This window comes from Aquarana catesbeiana, linkage group LG08 (genome assembly GCF_042186555.1).
Source record: "Aquarana catesbeiana isolate 2022-GZ linkage group LG08, ASM4218655v1, whole genome shotgun sequence".
In the NCBI taxonomy this organism is placed as follows: Eukaryota; Metazoa; Chordata; class Amphibia; order Anura; family Ranidae; genus Aquarana; species Aquarana catesbeiana.
In genome coordinates this window covers 227,431,252-227,454,067 of record NC_133331.1, presented here as the reverse complement: position 1 = coordinate 227,454,067, position 22,816 = coordinate 227,431,252, and the positions used below count along the sequence as shown (strand labels likewise).

General features: G+C 40.3%; 1 protein-coding gene across 1 annotated transcript in view; it reads left to right on the top strand.

Moving 5' to 3' along the window:
• Positions 1 to 3,491: 3,491 nt before the first annotated feature.
• LOC141106277 (elastase-1-like) overlaps positions 3,492 to 22,816 on the top strand; it is a 68,791-nt gene continuing 49,466 nt past the window's right edge. The window contains exon 1 of the mRNA XM_073596917.1: positions 3,492 to 3,999. Within this exon, the coding sequence (XP_073453018.1) occupies positions 3,903 to 3,999 (97 nt within the window). The 5' untranslated portion in view covers positions 3,492 to 3,902. The remainder of the gene's footprint in view (positions 4,000 to 22,816) is intronic.

The window sequence follows — 22,816 nt, the reverse complement described above, 5'->3', positions numbered from 1 at the left end:
TTAATTAATACAAGTGAAATATTAAAGTGCAATAGTGCAAATAATGTTTATGACAGTTAATTATATAAATCATTAACAACAATTAATTGCTGGTATTAATTTATATGATTCACTGTCATGGACATTATTTGCACTATTGCAATTTAATATTTCACTTGTATTAATTAATACTTTAATCAACAGCGCTGCACTTTTTTGTTATATATTTGCTTTTGTGCCTACTATCTGGGTTATAGTGCATAGCTGCTGTATGTTATTGTGGTTTATTTTAGCGCAGATATTTCTTTTATTTTTTACAGAATGTAAACAAACTGTGGTAACGAGCTGTTACCGGATTCTCCTCTCACCGATCGTTTGTGAGGAGGAGATTGCGGTAACAGCTTGTTAGCGCTTACAGTGCACACCAACACACACTGATTGCCCCCCCAGTAATAAAGAGGACCCATCACCAGCCCATCAAAGTACCTGTCACCAGCCCATCAAAGTACCTGTCACCAGCCCATCAGAGTACCCGAGTACCTGTCACAACCCCTCAGATTAACCGAGTACCTGTCACCAGCCCATCAGAGTACCTGAGTACCTGTCACCAGCCCATCAGAGTACCCGAGTACCTGTCACCAGCCCATCAGATTACCAGAGTACCTGTCACCAGCCCATCAGAGTACCCGAGTACCTATCTGCAGCCCATCAGAGTACCTGAGTACCTATCTGCAGCCCATGCCTCATAGAATATACCTTGGGGTGTTTGCTTTCCAAAATGGTGTCATTTTGTAGGTAATTCCACTGTTCTGGTGCTCCAGGACCTTCAAAATTGTGATAGGTAGGAATGAAATCAGATGTATAATTTATGCTCCTAGAACGCCTGAAGGTACTACTTCAGTGTCACCAGCCCATCAGATTACCTGAGTACCTGTCACCAGCCCATCAGAGTACCCAAATACCTGTCACCAGCTCATCTGAGTACCTGAGTACCTGTCACCAGCCCATCAGAGTTCCCGAGTATCTATCTGCAGCCCATCAGAGTACCTGAGTACCTGTCACCAGCCCATCAAAGTACCCGAGTACCTGTCACAACCCCTCAGATTAACCTAGTACCTGTCACCAGCCCATCAGAGTACCTGAGTACCTGTCACCAGCCCATCAGTGTACCCGAGTACATGTCACCCAGCCAATCAGAGAACCAGAGTACCTGTCACCAGCCCATCAGAGTTCCCGAGTACCTATCTGCAGCCCACCAGAGTACCTGAGTACCTGTCACCATCCCATCAGAGTAGCCAAGTACCTGTTACAACCCCTCAGATTAACCGAGTACCTGTTACCAGCCCATCAGAGTACCTGAGTACCTGTCACCAGCCCATCAGAGTACCCGAGTACATGTCACCCAGCCAATCAGAGAACCAAAGTACCTGTCACCAGCCCATCAGAGTACCCAAATACCTGTCACTAGCCCCTTACAGTACCCGAGTACTGTCACCAGCCTATCAGAGTACCCAAGTACCTGTCACCAGCCCATCAGAGTACCCAAATACCTGTCACTAGCCCCTTAGAGTACCCGAGTACTGTCACCAGCCCATCAGAGTACCCGAGTACCTGTCACCAGCCCATCAGAGTACCCAAGTACCTATCTGCAGCTCATCAGAGTACCCGAGTAATCTATCTGAAGCCCATCAGATTACCCGAGCACCTGTCTCCAGCCCATCAGAGTACCCGAGTACCTATATGCAGCCCATCAGATTATCTGAGTACCTGTCTCCAACCCATCCAAGTACCCGAGTACCTATCTGCAGCCCATCAGAGTACCCCAGTACCTATCTGCAGCCCATGCCTCATAGAATATACCTTGGGTTGTTTGCTTTCCAAAATTGGGTCATTTTGTATGTAATTCCACTGTCCTGGTGCTCCAGGACCTTCAAAAGTGTGATAGGTAGGAATGAAGTTAGATGTGTAATTTATGCTCCTAGAACGCCTAAAGGTACTACTTCAATGTCACCAGCCCATCAGAGTATCCGAGTACCTGTCACCAGCCCATCAGAGTACCCAAATACCTGTCACCAGCTCATCTGAGTACCCGAGTACCTGTCACCAGCCCATCAGAGTACCCGAGTAACTGGCAGCAGCCCATCAGAGTACCCAAATACCTGTCACCAGCCCATCAGAGTACCCGAGTACCTATATACAGCCCATCAGAGTACCTATATGCAGCAAATCAGAGTACCCGAGTTCCTATCTGCAGCCCATGCCTCATAGAATATACCTTGGGGTGTTTGCTTTCCAAAATGGGGTTATTTTGTGGGTTATTCCACTGTCCTGGTGCTCCAGGACCTTCAAAAGTGTGATAGGTAGGAATAAAATTAGATGTGTAATTTATGCTCCTAGAACGTCTGAAGGTACTACTTCAATGTTGGACCTCTCTATGTGGCCATGCTGTGTAAAAGTCTCACACATGTGGTATTGCCATACTCAGGATGAGTAGCAGAATATATTTTGGGGTGTAATTTTTGCTATGTACATGATATTAGAAATATCTTATGAATTGACTGCTTTGTGTAAAAAAAATATGTTTTCATTTTCTTTCCACGTTTTCCGAAGACTTGTGGAAAAAACTGAACTGTTTAAAAGACTCATAATGCCTCAAAGAATATACGTTGGGGTGTTTGCTTTCCAAAATGGGGTCATTTTGTGGGTAATTCCACTGTCGTTCAGAAATTAAATGTGTAATTTATGCTCCTAGAACACCTGATGGTGCTCCCTGCATGTTGGACCTCCCTATGTGGCCAGGCTGTGAAAAAGTCTCACACATGTGGTACTGCCATACTTGGGAGGAGTAGCAGAATATATTTTGGGGTGTAATTGGAAGTATGCATGTGCTGTGTGTGAGAGCAAATGCCTCTTACTAAATACCTTGGATTGTCTACTTTTCAAAAAGGGGTCATTTGAGGGGTATTTGTACTTTCCTGACATTTCAGGGCCTTGAGAAATGAGCTGCATCAGGTGTGATCAATTTTCAATGATTGGCACCATAGCTTGTAGACTCTATAACTTTCACACAGACCAAATAATATACACTTATTTGGGTTATTTTAAAAAAGATATATATAGTATAAATTTTGGCCCAAATTCATGAACAAAAATTACTTATTTGCAACATTTTATCATAGAAACTAAAAAAAGTGTTTTGTTTTTTTTTTATTTTTCCCTTTTTTTCCCACCAAAAAAAAGCTCTATTTGTGTGAAAAAAAATATATTAAAATGTTGTTTGGGTACAGTGTTACATGACTGAGTAATTTAGCATTCAAAGTGTGAGAGCACTGAAAGCTGAAAATTGGTCTGGGCAGGAAGGGGATATAAGTGCCCTATATTGAAGTGGTTAAACAGTTTTTTTATAAAATTGGCCAAGGTAAATTATGTATGTAAATTAAGCAGCAAAAGGTATTAACTAGAATAAATTTAAGGAACAAACTATGTTGTTTGTCTGTCTCTCATTTTGGTACATTTTTGTTCTGGAATTGTGACATTTCATTCAACAGGATCCACCCTACCAGAAATAAGATACTGTAATATTTGGTTTAAACTCCATTGCATTTAATGGAGAAACATTTATTTCTCTGGCCTGCCACACAGTAAAACCCTCACATACTCCCAGCTGAGCCTGTTTTCTGCCAGCCAGTCTAAAACTGCTGATATTACTCCCAGTGGTCAGTTTACAAGCAGAATGCTGGGAACATACAGAACCATCTAGGCCCGTGTGTTTTGATCTGCGGGTATTGTTATATGTGCATTTATCAGGACCCTGGTAACAGCAAAAGTTCGTGTTATGTCCCCTGTGTAAAGCTCATCATGACACATTCTCTGCTGTATAAATACCAACACTGTCCTCATTACCACAGTTCACACACCTGGAAATGATTTTAAAAGGTCTCCTTATTCTGCTTTTTGTGCTGTCATTAGCACAGGCAACATCGCCACAGCACATCATCCACCCCAAGTTTCTCCACCTAGGTAAGTGTCTTGTTTAATAGATTATTGAATAGATTATTTAATACATTCAATTGATAATTTTTTGTCTGGAGGATGTTTGCTGGTGTTTTTTGTGTCATAAAACCACATCTATGTAAAACATAATAGCAACAAAGCTTGACAACAAAGCTGTTTTCTTTATTTCTGCATTTTATAATCTGTAGATTTTGTGGAGTTTTTGCTTTTTTTTGTGGGTACTTACGTTTTTTTAATAGAAAAATAGTTTTGGTTGTGATTTATGATGTTCTGGAGAGTGGTGATAGAGAAAGGAAAGAAGGTAAAGTAATGGAAAGAGAGGTAAAGTAGGGAGAGACAGACAAGACAAAGAAAGAGGGGTGAGAGATAAATGAGAGGAAAGAAGAAAAAAGAAGGAAGGACAGAGGTAAGAGAAATAGGAAACAAGAGACAAAACAACGTAAGAAGGATGAAGGATAAGAAAGAGGAAAGAAGAAAGAAGAAAAACAAAGGAGAAAGGAGGTAAGGAAAGTAAGAAATAACAGACAAGACAAAGGAAAAACGAGTGAGAACTAAAATAAAGGAAAGAACTAAAAAAAAAAAGGGAAGAAGAAAAAGAAAGGAGAAAAGAGGTAATGGAAGTAGGAAATGACAGACAGGGCAACAAAAAATGTGTGGAAATTAAAACAAAGGAAAGAATAAAAAGTAAGGATAAAATAGGTAAGGAAAATAGAAAGAAACAGACAAGACAAAAAAAGATGGGGGAAGATAAAAGAGAGAAAAGAAGAAAACCTGAGAAGAGCTATAAGGGAAGTAGGAAGAAGCAGACAAAACTAAAAAAAGAGGAGTGAGAGATAAGTGAGAGGAAAGAAGAAAAAGTAATGAGAGAAGAGGTAAGGAGGGACAGAAAAGACAAAAAAGAGGGGTGAGAGATAAGATAGAGAGGAAAGAAGATGTAAAAAGAAGAGAGTTAAGGGAAGTAGGAAGAGACAGATAAGACCAAGAAAGAGGGATGAGAAAAAGAGAGTACTAGAGACATGGGGCTTGAGAGGTAGAGATGGAGAGAGAAAGAGAATACAGTAAATGACAAGGGTAAGATCAAGAGAGGAATACATAAAATAAAATTAAGGAAAAAGAAATAGAAATTGGTTACAGAGAGTAATAGAGAGGAAAGCAGGATGAGGAATTTTGGTACTTCTGATATTATGTTATCTTTGGAAAATAAAATATTTGACATGCATTCTGATACATTGTTTCTTAGCAGCAAATTTGATTTCCTTATCGAATGCATATAAAATATACATAAAAATGTCTGTAAACCTTTCTTTGTAGTTAAAATTGTGCTTGTTAGCTGTAGTGACAGAAGGTTCCAGGAAAAAGGATCCCTTAGGGTTTACTGATGGGAAAAGATGTCCTCTTTTCAGATAAACCATCTGTTGATGGCTGGGGGTAAGAGAAAATGCTGCTGCTACACATATAAAAATGAAAGTACATAATTGGCACAATAAAAGATAAATGCTGCATTAGCTTAGGATCAAGGAATCATTACAGAACCACAGACTTTCTCCCTAGGGCCCCAGTATAGAAATTTCTTCATTGGTTCCTTTCCTTTTACAGCTTACTAGAGGCATCTATTCTTTAGTACTGGGTCCATAAATATGACCACTATGCCTTTAATAGCATAACATAGGAAAATACAGTCTTCTTCAGTGGCACAAAGAGATCATGTCTAAGAAAAAAGAAAGGTGTGAGGCCCTTTATACCTGATTCTGTTCTGGCAACAACTAGGTTCCAGAATTTGTGCCCAACAAGGAAATATGCTAGCCAAGAATGTCAGGTAAGACCAAGTCTCTCAGACACACATACATCTCAGCACAAAGAATATTTTTTCAAAAATTAAATTCTTCCATTGCATATGCTTTTTTTGTATACACACTATAGACAGAAGGCGAACACTTTGAGCTTACCTTAAAGTAGAACCTAATTAAAACAGTTGAGGACTACAGAAAGACCAGCAACAGCAGAAATAAAAACAGGAGCATGTAAAGTAAAGCACAGTTTACAGAGTGCAGTGGTCAGGAGTATGTAAAGTAAAAGCACAGTTTACAGAGTGCGGTGGTCAGGAGTATGTAAAGTAAAGCACAGTTTACAGAGTGCGGTGGTCAGGAGTATGTAAAGGAAAGCACAGTTTACAGAGTGCAGTGGTCAGGAGTATGTAAAGTAAAGCACAGTTTACAGAGTGCAGTGGTCAGGAGTATGTAAAGTAAAGCACAGTTTACAGAGTGCGGTGGTCAGGAGTCTGTAACAGAGTGCACTTTATATTGTTGATCAATGGGAGAAAAAAACACACCAGCATCAGAGGGAGAAAAAAATGCCCCAACATCAGTGACAGAAAAAAAATATCCAGCATCAGTGGCAAGAAGAATACCCTAGTGTTGGTGGTGAGTGGGATACAAAAATCAAATCTTTGCTATCAAAAAATGCTCCAATCAGTGATGAGAGTGTGATAAAAAAAACAGCAGGTGTAATAGAGATTAAAAAAAAAAAAATACCCTTTGCATTAAAGTGATTGTAAAGGCTTGTTTTTTGGGGTTTTTTTTATAAATAACAAACATATCATACTTACCTCCACTGTGCAGCTCGTTTTGCACAGAGTGGCCCCGATCGTCTATTTCTGGGGTCCCCCAGCGGCTCTCGCGGCTCCTTCCCGCATCAGGTAGCGGGAGCCAATGGTTGCGCTGCTATCAATCTATCCAAACAAGAGCTGGGACCTTGTGGAGAGAGGGACATCGCGTCCTCGCCGAGGGAAATATGGAGCTCAGGTAAGTAAAACAGGGGGACTAGGGGGTCGGTCACTGCCAGGTGTTTTTTCACCTTAATTTATAGGATGCATTAAGGTGAAAAAATGCGAGGGTTTACAACCCCTTTAATGTTATCATGATGAATAAAATTCCCCTAGCATAGTTAGTAGATTAAATATTGGATTAAATACATTGGATTAATTGGATTAAATACACATCCCCCTAACATTGCAGAAAAATTACTGGTGTCAGTGAGATTAAATAGACATCCCCATAGCCAGGGTCATCTTTAATGCGGTGCAAAAGGGGCAGCTGCCCCGGGCCCAGTCATTGTTGTGGGGCCCAAAGCAGCTGAGCTGCCCCTTGGGCCCGCGCTGCCCGCAAATAGTTGGTGGATTTGGCTATCACTCAGGAGATGAGGATGGAATTGAATGTTTGGGGCTCTGGTGATTGGTTGGGTGTTATGCCTGCAGCCTGTGTGGTGATTGGTGAGCTTAGTAAGGTAAACCTTGTCCGGGGAGAGCGCTTGTCAGTCCCGGGCACAGTCACACTGACCCCTCTTCCTTACCATGTCTGATAAGCCGCAGACCATCGGCCCGTTGAAGAACCTATTCGCTGGGGGGTTTGAGGGAGGTGCCTTGTTTTCGCCTGAAATCCTTGTGACACTATCAAGGTAAGACCGCTGTGGGGGGCAGTGCATGGGTCTGTGGAGGGAGGGGTTCCTGTTTTGTGATGGGGGTAGTATGGGGGAGAGGGTCCTGTATAATGTGAGAGCAAAATTGCATGGGGGGCCCGAGAAAATGTTTGCCCAGGGTCTAATCAATATTAAAGATGGCCCTGCCCTCAGCATTGGTGTCAGTGGCACTAAATAAAATTCCACTCAGCATTGCGGTCTTTGGGATTAAACAAATATCCTCCTAGCATTGATATTCAATGGTTTATACTTACCTAAGAGACACATGCTACCTGTGCTACTCTGGCTTCCAGCTAATTACATCAGCCCCAAAATAATGAAAGCACTCTTGGGCAGGTGAATACTTCTCCTGAAAGTGCCTGCATTGAACTGCTGCTGGGTGCTGGAATGAGAGTTCGGGACCTGGCAACAGAATACATCCTGGACCAATAGGATGCTGGGATTTAGTTGAAATTCTTCAACAGTCCTGTGGGATCCAGGGCCATTGGGTGGTCTAAGAGTGTGTAACATTCTGCAAGGTGTACAAAAGGTGGCATTCAGGAGTATACAATGTACAACATAGTATGGCAGACTGTATTCACCTGTATGTATATAATGTAGGGCAAGGTACAGCTGTCTGGTGTATGCAACATACAGCACAGCATACACTGTGCATCAATTTAGAATACGTATTATAGGAGAGCTTAACTATATATGAGGACCACAAATTGAAAATGTTATTTCATTCAGTTTTAATATTTACAGCAAACTCATCCATCCATCCATGCCTCCATGTTTTATTTAATTGAGAAATCACTTTGAAAAACACCTCCTAGTGTTTCTAGCTACGGTCATCTTGAATAAGGGCAGATTATTCATGAAGCATTTAATTCCTGGAATCCATCTGCCCTTAGCTAAGGCATGCAGGCAGGAGGGTGCGCCTACGTGAAAAAGCCCCTCCTCATCTTTTAGATGAACAAAAAAAAATCCCCATGAAGACTCCGGGGATGAATGACATAATTTTGGCCTAGGCCAGAAACCTGGAAGTAAATGAAGAAATGTAAAAGAAAAGTTTAAAACATATATAATATAATATACTTCCCTATCTATTTAACTAATTCTAGCAGCCTAAAGTTAATGTTGAATGAGAGAGTTTGAAACGCTTTAAACACCATGGCATACTAAGTAGAGCAGTTAACCCTAAATAAAGCCCCCTTATATTAGTGGTTACTTAAAAATATGGCTCATTATATATGGGTAAATACCATGTTATATGAGTGGTCATTATTTAAATGACCCCTTACATTGGTGGTCAGTGGAGAAATATAGCATATAAAAACATTTATGATATAGATTGTAGTATGTACTTAAATATAGCTTCTGTTGTATAATCATTTGCTATAAAAACAAATAACAACAGTGGGGAGAAGAGGAAAAAAAATAAAAAAATAATATCACCTGATAGAATAATATGTGATTTTCTTGATGGGTTTTAGTGACAATGTCAGTGGGGTGCGTAGAGGAGGGGGTTAGGACCAGGTGTTGGTATTGAGCAGTGGTCTCCAAATTGTGGCCCCGGGGCCAGATGTGACCCTTTGCTTGCTTTTATCCGGCCCTTGGGGCACTGTTTCGCCCACTGATACCAACAATGGAGCACAATTTCTCCCCACTGATCCCAGTGAAGGGCCACAATTCCTTCCAATGACACCAATAATGGGATAAAATTCCTCCAAATGACATCAATGATAGGGCACAATTCCTTCCACTGAAAAACAAAGATGGGGCATTGTTTTTTGCCACTGACATGGCGACCTTTCTATTCCTAATGGCCATAATTTGCACCCCCCCCCCCCCCCCCAAAAAAAAAAAAAAAAGTCCTGTCCCTTTTCTGAAAACCCCTGGTATAGAAGCAAAAAAAAAAAAAAGTTAAATTGTACTCTGGCCAGGTAAGATATCTGAGTGGTCTGGGAAACATTGACTGCAATAACCTTTGAGAGGGCTGATGATGGGGGACAGATATGGGATGGATGAGAAATAAGTGGTCGACGTGTGAAGAATGGAGATAGAAGGTGTGTTGGTGCAAGGGGATTGGGATAACTGCTGTTGCTGTCAGAGACTGTGCTCTTATAATTCAGATTTCTTTAGAAGTGTTTGTTGTGCTGGCCAGGTTGGGTTGGAGATGCCATGTGGTGAGTTATGCAGGTGTTGAGCTGAGTTATGCAGGTGGTGAGCACTGTTGGTGAACTTGAGGGCTGCAGTGGACGGGAACATGAGGTAGGGTTAGGAGATAGATCACACCTACCTGGTGAGGTGATGTGTCAGAGATGGCATAGAAAAAAAATAATATTGTCTGTTTGCAGCATTGAAAGCCATTCTGTCCAGGCAACTGCAAGGGAGACCATCACTGTGTATTTGGAGTGGCATTGCCTATCCATGATTGGCCCTGCACTTGCCCCAGTCCTCTAGCACAATATGCAGTGCCTTTGCATGCCTATCTAATATTGTGAAGGTATTGTAAAGTAAATACAGAACCTGATTATCTGCCAAGTTGCCGCTGATGCCGAAATTAAATTAAAACTGTAACTGGAGGCAATGGGAATATACAAACGGAAAGATTCCACCCCCAACCGTCATGAATCCTAGGCCACAGTCTGTGTGGTATAATGTCAAATCCAGCATAGATGTGAAGGCTATTAACAAAAATCCCATTCAAATTAATTATTTCATTTTAAGTGGTGCCCTAAAAGAAACTTTGCTCCAGCAGGGCCCAGTCACCCATGGTAAAGAGATAATAGCTGTCCTTCTCAAAGGGTGACAGAACTCAATACCTGACAAGGTCAATCAATAACATAGCTGCAATGCCAGTTCTTCTTTGTTCCAGGGGACTTGCGTATTGACCTATGTCTGCTGACAGGGTCAGGTGAAGCTGTACAAAATCACAAGACAAATTGTAAACATTGACACAAGCGTAGTGCATTGCTTAAACTAAAAGCAAACCAAAATACAACATTTAGATAAGGTGTGGGAGATAATGGGCAAGGACACAAAAATATAACAAAATAAATGGTCCCTATAAGCCCAGCATTATGAAACCCTATATGCTATAGTCTGCTGTGTGTCTGTTCTGATTCTCGCAATGTAAATAAATTCAAAGTTTATTCCCAGCTACTCACATTACATAATAAAACATAAAAGGTTTAAACAGGAAGAAATGTAATTAAAAAAATTTAAATAATTAAAAAATCTAGTATGATGAAATTGCTAAATTTAGTGACTAGGCAATGTATTCTACTTCTGAATACTTTTTAAACTGTTAAGAGATAATAGTAGAATCGTGTTTAATGGGTATCTAAAGCCAATTTTTATTGTATTGTTTTTCAATATAGTAGGTGAGGGATAGAACCTCTAACACTTTTTTTACTGCTGTTTGTGTCCCTGCTGGGGCGATCCACTCTCTGATGACTATTGTCACTTGAACTGAAAGTGAAGGATCAAGCTGTCACTGGAATAGACATAGTTTGGAAATTTTGCAGTGGTGATGGCACTTTATATTAGTGACAACTGTCCAAGCGATAACTTTCCCCTACTTTAGAGAGATTTCTTACTTCCTCTTGTGTCTGGATACGGGAAGTAATGAGACATAAACATAAAAACCCAAACTCAGCCATTCTAATCTGAAATTTAAAAAAAGTAAATCTAAAGCAAAACCTTTTTCATTTTCTATAGAGTACTAATGAGTTATGGCCCCTCTAATTTTTTTGCAATCTGCGTCCCATTTAAGAGATTTCTCTTCACTTCCTGTCCCATAGCCAAAACAGGAAGTAAGAGGGAATCCCTCCAAAGTTAGGGAATCCCTGGTTGTCACCAGAACTAGTGTTGAGTAAACAGCACTTGCTGGTAACAAGTGATATCAGACTCCTATAAATAAACAATTATGCAAACACAATATACAAAAATCAACGAATAAATATATATATGTATAGTGTTTCATAAGTCTGTTGACAGTGATTAAAGGAAACTCCTTTTCTAAAAAAGTATGTTCTTGCCTTGTAAATCCCACAATCAGTTATTTATAGCTGAATCTCCTCCCAAAACATACAACTCGTGGAAGTAAAGTTAAGGTCCCTACTCACCGAATGTAGTTGACCCTCAATAACATATGGCAAAAGAGGTCAAAAAGGGCTTCAGCGGCGGTCTCTGTGACAAAGGATCCACAAACCAGCTCCAATCGTTGTCTCCTTACTGCATTCCATACATCCAATCAGAAAGAGAATGGGTTCCACAAAGAGTAAAAAAGTTTTGACTCTATTTAAAAGCCTTCAAGCAGGTACCGTTTACAAAAGGAATATATGCAAAACGTTTTGCATATATTCCTGTTGTAAACTGTACCTGCTTCAGGCCAGGCCATGTGTTTTCTGAAGTGAGTCAGCCCCCTTGGAGGACCTGGGAAAAGTGTACTGAAGCTAAAATTGCAAGCACCTGCAGTGTTCCTGTCTTTGGTACAACAATCAGGGTGTTGTGAGCTGGACACAAAAGGCAAGCCAGAGCCCTCAGAGTGAGTAATGACCCTGGGAAGGAGAGCAACTGTTTAAAGGGAATATGGCTTAAAGGTGAAGTGTTTTATGCTGCTATCTCATGTGACTGCTGCGGATCGTCCACTATGTGATTGACAAAGTTCTGTCAAGTAACCCCAGATAGTATGTGATGTGACTGTAAATGCCATCTTCTGAAAAACCATCAGTAAAGTGCAGCACCTATTCTTCTTTTGTGTGGACACTCCTTTCTAAAAAAATTTCTGAGGAAAATATAAAGGCTAATGGCTGGGGATATTGTGGGAAGGCCTCTACCATGGAGGTAGGCACAATATGGTGGACGATTAGGGCTTCAAGCAGGTGGGTTGTTCTTCTAGCGAGAAGAAACAGGGCCAGGACTTGTACCAGTTGGTGCCAAACATCAGCCAATCGCAAGCCCCCTTACATTTACACTTACTTTACACTATATTCAAAACTAAGAAAAACGTGTTGCCTTTGTTGGCTTGACAGTTAAGTTGAGAGCACAAGCAACTGTGATAATTAATATTCACAGCATGAAAAAAATTAAAATATCTGAGCGCAATGGGTGAATATCAAAATATAATTATGTGATATATCAAAACATATTATTGTGACTGTGACACACTGTATAAACAATGATGTATATACAGTGGGGCAAAAAAGTATTTAGTCAGCCACCAATTGTGCAAGTTCTCCCACTTAAAAAGATGAGAGAGGCCTGTAATTGTCATCATAGGTATACCTCAACTATGAGAGACTAAATGTGGAAACAAATCCAGACAATCACATTGTCTGATTTTTGAAAGAATTTATTTGCAAATTATGGTGGAAAATAAGTATTTGGTCAATATCAAACGTTCATCTCAATACTTTGTTATATATCCTTTGTTGGCAATGACAGAGGTCAAATGTTTTCTGTAAGTCTTCACAAGGTTGTCGCACACTGTTGCTGGTATGTTGGCCCATTCCTCCATGCAGATCTCCTCTAAAGCAGTGATGTTTTGGGGCTGTCGCTGGGCAATACAGACTTTCAACTCCCTCCAAAGGTTTTCTATGGGGTTGAGATCTGGAGACTGGCTAGGCCACTCCAGGACCTTGAAATGTTTCTTACGAAGCCACTCCTTCGTTGCCCGGGCGGTGTGTTTGGCATCATTGTCATGCTGAAAGACCCAGCCATGTTTCATCTTCAATACCCTTCCTGATGGGAGGAGGTTTGCACTCAAAATCTCACGATACATGGCCCCATTCATTCTTTTACGTACACGGATCAGTCGTCCTGTTTCCTTTGCAGAGAAACAGCCCCAAAGCATGATGTTGCCATCCCCATGCTTCACTGTAGTTTGGTGTTCTTTGGTTGCAACTCAGCATTCTCTCTCCTCCAAACACGAGTTGTGTTTCTACCGAACAGTTCTACTTTGGTTTCATCTGATCATATGACATTCTCCCAGTCCTCTTCTGGATCATCCTAATGCTCTCTAGCAAACCTCAGATGGGTCTGAACATGTACTTGCTTAAGCAGGGGGACACGTCTGGCACTACAGGATCTGAGTCCCTGGCGGCGTAGTGTGTTACTGATGGTAGCCTTTGTTACGTTGGTCCCAGCTCTCTGCAGGTCATTCACTAGGTCCCCCCGTGTGGTTCTGGGATTTTTGCTCACCATTCTTGTGATCATTTTGACCCCACGGGGTGAGATCTTGCGTGGAGCCCCAGATCGAGGGAGATTATCAGTGGTCTTGTATGTCTTCCATTTTCTAATTATTGCTCCCACAGTTGATTTCTTTACACCAAGCTGCTTGCCTATTGCAGATTCAGTCTTCCCAGCCTGGTGCAGGTCTACAATTTTGTTTCTGGTGTCCTTCGACAGCTCTTTGGTCTTCACCATAGTGGAGTTTGGAGTGTGACTGTTTGAGGTTGTGGACAGGTGTCCTTTATACTGATAACAAGTACAAACAGGTGCCATTAATACAGGTAATGAGTTGAGGACAGAGGAGCCTCTTAAAGAAGAAGATACAGGTCTGTGAGAGACAGAAATCTTGCTTGTATTAAGGTGACCAAATACTTATTTTCCACCATAATTTGCAAATAAATTCTTTTAAAAATCAGACAATGTGATTGTCTGGATTTGTTTCCACATTTTATCTCTCATAGTTGAGGTATACCTATGATAATTACAGGTCTCTCTCATCTTTTTAAGTGGGAGAACTTGCACAATTGGTGGCTGACTAAATACTTTTTTGCCCCACTGTATGTAATCAATGAATATAAAAAACATCAATGATTATAAATAATAATTTGCCTGTGCCCCTGGACGACATCTGTGTTGATGAAACGCACACCAAGCACTTTAACTTGCAGTAAGAAAGGGTCATTGTGCATTAGAAATGACGTTTGATCTATGGAGTACAAAAAAACAATAAAAAATAATATATGTTGCTTAAAATTGTAAGTAATGTACATATGTATTGTAGTGGCATGCTATTGCAATGAATCTAGTTCGCATTTTTTAACTAATAAATCCTAGGAGGGGCCATGCAATAAAAATGGTTAGAGAATCTATGCAAATCATAGGGAGGGTTGTTTTCTCAAAGCTGGCTATATTTTTTTTGATGTAATCTGACATTTGCACATAGGTTTTAAGCTCCCTTGATGTGCACTTTGAATTTATCTGCATTACAAAGGTTAGTTGTGCTATTGCACCTGGGGTATGGCTGCAATATGAATTTAGGCTTTTTCCAAAGAAAGAAATGTGGCTACCTACCTTACTTAGTACTGGCATTAACCCTATGCATAACTTCTGCTGCCTGTATCAAACGTATCAGATCTTGTCTGTGAGCTGATCTTTCACTGACACACTAGTTCTCATAGGCTTTTGTTTCTGGTTGACACCATTGACTTAAGGCATCCTCCATCACTATTAGTATTATGCTTTAGTGTACTGCTATTAAACTCTATGATCTTTACTGCTTCCCGACCAGCCGCCGCAGTTATACTGCACCAGGTTGGCTCTCCTGGGCGAGCTGTCGTAGCTGTATGTCGGCTGCTTTAAGTCTAGGTTCACACCTATACAGCTGCGTTTGATGTGTTTTTTCAGGAATGTTTTTCAGTGCATTTTGTGTTTTTAAACCAGCGTTTTTTATGTGTTTTTGCATGCAGTTTTCATGCATTTAGCGTTTTACTTTTTTTACTCTTTAAACACACTGTAAAACACACTGTATAAAACTGGTTGCTAAGGAGGGGGCCCGGAAAGGCACCCACCGCGTCCCTAACAACCAATGAGTCATCAGCTGTCAGCTGGGTTCCCGCTGAAAACTGAATTGAAAAAAAAATTTGCAAAAAAAACGGTGTTGGATCCCCCACCGGGTCCATGCTAGGCCCTTCAGGTCTAGTATGCATTCTAGACCCCAATGCCAAAATAAAAATAAGGCATAGGGTCCCCCCAAAATCCATACCAGACTTATTCGAGCGCCCCCTCCTGAGCCATACCAGGCCACATGCCCTCAACATGGGGGGGTACAGGTGCTTCAAAAGCCTCTTCCTGACAACCCTTGTGGTTGTCGGGGTCTGTGGGCGGGGGACTTATCGGAATCTGGAAGCCCCCTTTGACAAGGGGCCCCCAGATTCCAACCCCCACCCTGTGTGAATAGGTATCGGGTACATTGTACCCCTACCCATTCACAAAAAAAGCAGTGAAAAGTTAAAAAAAAACAAGAGCCAGTTTTTGACAATTCCTTTATTAGTACAGTGGGGATGGGAAGTATTCAGACCCCCTTAAATTTTTCACTCTTTGTTATATTGCAGCCATTTGCTAAAATCATTTAAGTTAATTTTTTTCCTCATTAATTTACACACAGCACCCCATATTGACAGAAAAACACAGAATTGTTGACATTTTTGCAGATTTATTAAAAAAGAAAAACTGAAATATCACATGGTCCTAAGTATTCACACCCTTTGCTGTGACATTCATATATTTAACTCAGGTGCTGTCCATTTCTTCTGATCATCCTTGAGATGGTTCTACGCTTTCATTTGAGTCCAGCTGTGTTTGATTATACTGATTGGACTTGATTAGGAAAGCCACACACCTGTCTATATAAGACCTTACAGCTCACAGTGCATGTCAGAGCAAATGAGAATCATGAGGTCAAAGGAACTGCCTGAAGAGCTCAGAGACAGAATTCTGGCAAGGCACAGATCTGGCCAAGGTTACAAAAAATTTCTGCTGCACTTAAGGTTCCTAAGAGCACAGTGGCCTCCATAATCCTTAAATGGAGGAAGTTTGGGACGACCAGAACCCTTCCTAGAGCTGGCCGTCCGGCCAAATCAAGCTTTCGGGGGAGAAGAGCCTTGGTGAGAGAGATAAAGAAGAACCCAAAGATCACTGTGTCTGAGCTCCAAAGATGCAGTCAGGAGATGGGAGAAAGTTGTATAAAGTCAACCATCACTGCAGCCCTCCACCAGTCGGGGCTTTATGGCAGAGTGGCCCGACGGAAGCCTCTCCTCAGTGCAAGACACATGAAAGCCTGCATGGAGTTTGCTAAAAAAATGCCTGAAGGACTCCAAGATGGTGAGGAATAAGATTCTCTGGTCTGATGAGACCAAGATAGAACCTTTTGGCCTTAATTCTAAGCGGTATGTGTGGAGAAAACCAGGCACTGTTGATCACCTGTCCAATGCAGTCCCAACAGTGAAGCATGTATTTCAGCTGCAGGGACAGGACAACTGGTTGCAATTGAGGAAAAGATGAATGTGGCCAAGTACAGGGATATCCTGGACGAAAACCTTCTCCAGAGTGCTCAGGACCTCAGACTGAGCCGAAGGTTTACCTTCCAACAAGACAATGACCCTAAGCATACAGCTAAAATAACGAAGGAGTGGCTTCACAACAACTCTGTGACTGTTCTTAAATGGCCCAGCCAGAGCCCTGAATTAAACCCAATTGAGCATCTCTGGAGAGACCTATAAATGTCTGTCCACCAACGTTTACCATCCAGCCTGACAGAACTGGAGAGGATCTGCAAGGAGGAATGGCAGAGGATCCCCAAATTCAGGAGTGAAAAACTTGTTGCATCTTTCCCAAAAAGACTCATGGCTGTATTAGATCAAAAGGGTGCTTCTACTAAATACTGAGCAAAGGGTCTGAATACTTAGAACCATGCGATATTTCAGTTCTTCTTTTTTAATAAATCTGCAAAAATGTCAACAATTCTGTGTTTTTCTGTCAATATGGGGTGCTGTGTGTACATTAATGAGGAAAAAAAATGAACTTAAATGATTTTAGCAAATGACTGCAATATAACAAAGAGTGAAAAATTTAAGGGGGTCTGAATACTTTCTGTCCCCACTGTAAAATAGCTCTGAGCCACCGTCTCTCCTGATGTTGTCTCTCCCGGTGCCCTCACCTTCTTCCGCTGCCATTTGTTCCCTGAGCTGTCATCTCCAGGTGTCGTGATCTTCTTCCTCCTCCTTCTCCTCCTCCATCTTCTTCTTCGTCGCCGCTAAAAAACGAAAGAAAAGCTGGTCTTGTCACTTAGTTAAAAAGGAGGCTTCCAGATTCCGATAAGTCTCCCGCCCGCAGACTCTGACAACCACCGGGCAATTGTTGTCGGGAAGAGGTCCTTGTCCTCATCAACATGGGGGCAAGGTACTTTGAGGCGAGGGGCGGAGACCCCCCCTGCCCCAAAGCACCCATACCCCCCCATGTTGAGGGCATGCGGTCTGGTATGGTTCAGGAGGTGGGGGGATCTCGCTTGTCCCCTCCCTTTTCTGGCCTGCCGGGCGGCATGCTTGGATAAGGGTATGGGTTTTGGGGGGGACCCTAAGCCATTTTTTTTTTAATGTCAAAAGTGAAATTACTGCACTGTCTTATAAGCCACTCTACTGTACCATAGTGTGGTGAGTAAAAAATAATGCTGCAACTTAAAATGTGACACACACACAATAATCAATTCTAAAAAAATAAGCTGCACATATATCATATCATATATCAGCATCAATGGAGGCTATGATAGCTCCCGATCTACTGGTAATAGATAATCAACTGTATTACTCCAAAATGTGAACATATAAATCAAAAAATGTAAGTTGTTGAACTCAAACAATAAAAAAAAAAAAAAAAAAAAAAAAAAGTGAATCACAAATTTTTAAGGGATGAAAGCCCTGTTAGAAAGTCTACACAACAAATGTTATTGAAAAGAAGGTTCCACAATCAAGTAGCACTCCCAGAGTAAGTTCATATGGGAAATCCTCAGCTCACTGATCATTGGTGACTTAAAACGATAAAACACCCAAGAAATAGTGATGAATTGAGATAGAAAGATTCCTCCACCTGAGAAACAACTGCCGCTTACCAGCTGTATTGATCTCTTTTTTAGGGAGATCACATTCCCCTGTGGCTTATACCCCAGCCAGAGTCTTTATGCTTGCCAGCAAGATGTCCCCACTCCTCTGCTCAAGGTATCCTTGGAATTGCCCACGGTCAGTAGTTCCCTATGTTGGGATGAAAGAAGGCTTCCATAGTGTAATTCAACATAACATTTAATAATGATAAAAACAGAATTGCACTTACAATGTATTGAGGATAAAATAGCGTGTCATAAAATATGTTCGAGCCGGCCGGCTCTTCGATAACAGCCCGTTCCTTCCAGGACCTAACGTTGTTTACGGTGACGTCACCGTAAAACATTCACTATGTCTTCCTGGGGGATTGGTAACACTCTTATGAATTTTTTGTAGAAAATAAATCACTGGTGTCCTGTATGCAGACAGGCTTAGATCTTGTGCATCTTTAATGTTTAGAATGTTCTTCTTAACTCCTCTATCGATTAGTCTCTGCAAATCAGTTTTAAATTCACAAATAGGGTTCTTACTTAACAACTGATATGTGTTTCTATCTGCAAGTAACCTGCTCATTTCCACCCTATAGTAGGTTTTGGTCATCAGCACAATCATCCTTTGGTCATCCTTTATCTGCGGGTGTAATTACAACATCTTTTTTTACTTTCACCTTTTCTAATAAACATCGGATCCCTCACTTTTTTCACCTTTACATTTTCCAGATCATTTACAACCATATTTTTAAAAACATCTATATATTTATAATCTACATTGTGAGGGTTAAAAGTGAATTTATTCCTCAAATTAGTATGATATCCATCATATATTCCAGAAGTCTTTTGTATGGGATTCGATAAAAAAATACTTTTTAACATTCAGCATTCTAATGAACTTTTGAATGCCAACATAAGTTTCAAACATATTCAAGTTTTTAACAGGGGCAAATTTAAGGCCCCTATCCAAAGCCATCACTTCCTCAAGACTGAGGGTACCACTTAGGTTATATATACCTTCTCCAAATGTTTTTTTTTTTTTTTTTTGGTGCCTCCTACCTGCTCTTCTCCCTCTCCTCTTCTTTTTGCTCCAAATCCGTTTCCAATGTATCCTTCCTCCATTCTCCTTCTCATCCGGATTCTCTCAGGCCCTTTATGGGCCTTCAACATTGGTCTCCAAATGAGAAAACCTGTTTTGCAGTGGGATATCTGCTCCATATCAATTATCCTTTTTCCCAAACTGATTATAATTCTGAGGGAATCTATTTCTAGTATTTCCATGATTGTGTGGAGGGGGCCTGTATCCAGTATTATTCCCCCTTCCATTAGGGCCTTTCCTATTTTGTTCTATTGTTTCTAAGGCTTATTATTAAAATACAGCCTCTTAAATTCCTGTGTATCCCTCCTCCGGCTATTCTCTGGTTGTTGATAACTAGAATCACCTTGTGCCATCCCATTAGTTCCCCCTCTACCCTTAATCTTCCTAATGGGTGTAGTGGTATGAGAGGGTACATCCTGTTCTCCTACTTTCTGTTGCCATTTAAAAACCTCAAAGTTTTTATAGGCTCCTACATCTCTTAAAAATTGCTTCCATTTTTTTGTCTTGTGCCTCCTTGCTCCATTTTTCCATTTTAGTTTTAAGGTCTCCAGATAACCTCATAAAATCAGGACTATTTTTAAATGGTTCCATTAACGTTTTTAATTCCATAATCTATGCCTCAAGGATTTTCATCTTCCTTTGTTTCAATTTAAGTAGAAACTGTAACAGATCAATACTTTTATGCCCCGTACACACGGTCGGATTTTCCGACGGAAAATGTGTGATAGGACCTTGTGTAGGCTCCATCACACATTTTCCATCAGATTTTCCGACACACAAAGTTTGAGAGCAGGATATAAAATTTTCCGACAACGGAATTCGTTGTCGGAAATTCTGATCGTGTGTACACAAATCCGACAGACAAAGTGCCATGCATTCTCAGAATAAATAAAGAGATGAAAGCTATTGGCCACTGCCCCGTTTATAATCCCGACGTACGTGTTTTACGTCACCGCGTTTAGAACGATCGGATTTTCCGACAACTTTGTGTGACCGTGTGTATGCAAGACAAGTTTGAGCCAACATCCGTCGGAAAAAATCCTAGGATTTTGTTGTCGGAATGTCCAAACAAAGTCCGACCGTGTGTACGGGGCATAAGAGTTAAAAAACCCAAACCACTCCTCCAGGGATTCTTCATCAGTCAAACCATCATTAGGTAGGACGTCCCACCTAGGACGCCCGGGAACCATGTTAGAAGCAATGTATCTTTCAAATGTGACTGTGTCCCACCAGGCATGTATTTTCTTTTTAAAAGCATGACATCATTTAGCCCACAACTTATCAGATGTTATTTTGAGACTTAACACTCAGGCTCACTATGAAATAATGTTAGCGCACAAAAAGGGCTCCACAGCTAAATTCCTTAAAAGCTGGAATGAATGGATCTTACATCCTAGGGCTTCAAATTTTCAAAAAAATTCTAAGAACTATTAAATTTGTTCCTGAACCGTTATCTTCTCCAAAGTTTTATGATTAATAAGGTAACTTCCAACCATCCCCTTTCCTTCCTTTTTTTCTTTTCCCTCCTCTTCCTTTAAGACATTAAGCTACAATCCCCTGTTTAGAGCGAGTTCCCTTTGGGGTAAACAGGAATTCTATAAATAGTTAAACACCTTAAGAGTTTCTAGTTTGACTATAGTATTATATAGTAACTTATATTAAGTAATTCTTTAATCTGGAATCCTATTTAGGCATTTCTGTGACAACACTGTCTCAATATGTAACTGTAATATTCTTGTTTTACTTTTGAAATTTCAATAAAAATCTTTATTGTGGAAAAAAACATGACATAATTTTCTGAAGAAGTGGTTTAAATCTCCTTGTTTATTAATTTTACTATCCCCGAAAACACTTCTTCTAGATTAACTTTCCTGTGTTTCAACATAGAAAAAACGTCCATGGTTGCTGCTTCATTGTTGTGACAATAGTGCAACAAAAATAAAACCAAATGTAAACAGCACAACCTATACCAATAATAAGTGTACAAAATATTATAAAACAAAAATGTAAAATAAATATAATAATAATTCCTATTATTGAGTTGTTGCTCGTTCAAACACTGTGCAGGTGACTCCATAACCACTCCAAAAAATCTTATACCTCACAATAGTGTAGCGCAACAATTAAATTACTGTGCATCAAATATCATAAAAAACAAACACAAAAAAAAAAACACATAAAATCTCCATTCGGTCCTTAATAACTGTGATATATCAAACACCGCAGTGCAATTAATGACACTCATAAATCTTCAATCTTCCTCCTGTGTCATATTTACCTTCATCAATCTTCTTTTCGATGTACTCAAGGACCATAAAAAAGAAAAACAAAACCATAGTGCTCTCTATTTTATAACTTTTATTTGCACCCAACAGACAAAAACACACGTACAGAATATAAAAACTAGTGAGACCAGATACACTGGTTTAGAGAGTGACGGAATGACAAAAAATAAAATGCTCTCCTCCTGTGCGGACACTAACTATTATCAAACAACTAGCAAAAAAATTACAACATGATAAAAAATCTTAACACTAATAGCAATCCTTAAGGCCTGGGTAGCAGAAGACCAACCATAACTCTTACTGAGCTCCAGATCCTTTGGGATTGCTATTAGTGTTAAGCTTTTTTATCATTTTGTAATTTTTTACTAATGCATATGGGGGGAGGAGCCAAGCCCGTGATGTCATGTTCACGGTTGTCAGTACATGCAATATGGTGAGCTGCGTGAGCTATACACAGTTATAAGCCTTGATGTTTTTATATTCTGTAAGTGTGTTCTGTTTGTTGGGGCAAAAATAAAAGTTTTATGAACTAGAGAGCACTATTATTCTGATTTTCCTTTTTATGGTGTCCTTATGGCATGGTCCCTGACAACATCGAAAAGAAGATAGTGTTTATTACTAGTGCCGAGAGGAAGATCAGAGAAGGAGGTTTCCTATTGGACACGAGTGATTCATATATTTGTTGTGATGAGCAAATCTTGACCCGTTGAGTGGTCTTAGAAGAAGATATGCAGATTTTTCACCCATTGGTGGAGGCATGACACAGGAGGAAGATTGAAGATTTATTTGTGTCACTAATTGCACTGTGGTGTTTAATATATCAGTTACTAAGGACTGAATGGAGAATGTATGTGTTTTTTTTTCTGTGTTTGTTTTTCATGATATTTGAGGCACAGTAATTAAGATGTTGCGCTACACTAATTGAGAGACTTTTGATTTTTTGGAGGTGTTGTGGTGTCACCTGCACAGTGTTTGAGCGAGCAACAACTCACTAATAGGATTTAATGTTAATTTTATTTGATATTTTTGTTTTATTATGTGTTGTACACCTATTATTGGTATAGGTAGTAATTTAAAATATTTATTTAACAAAAAACGTAGCAA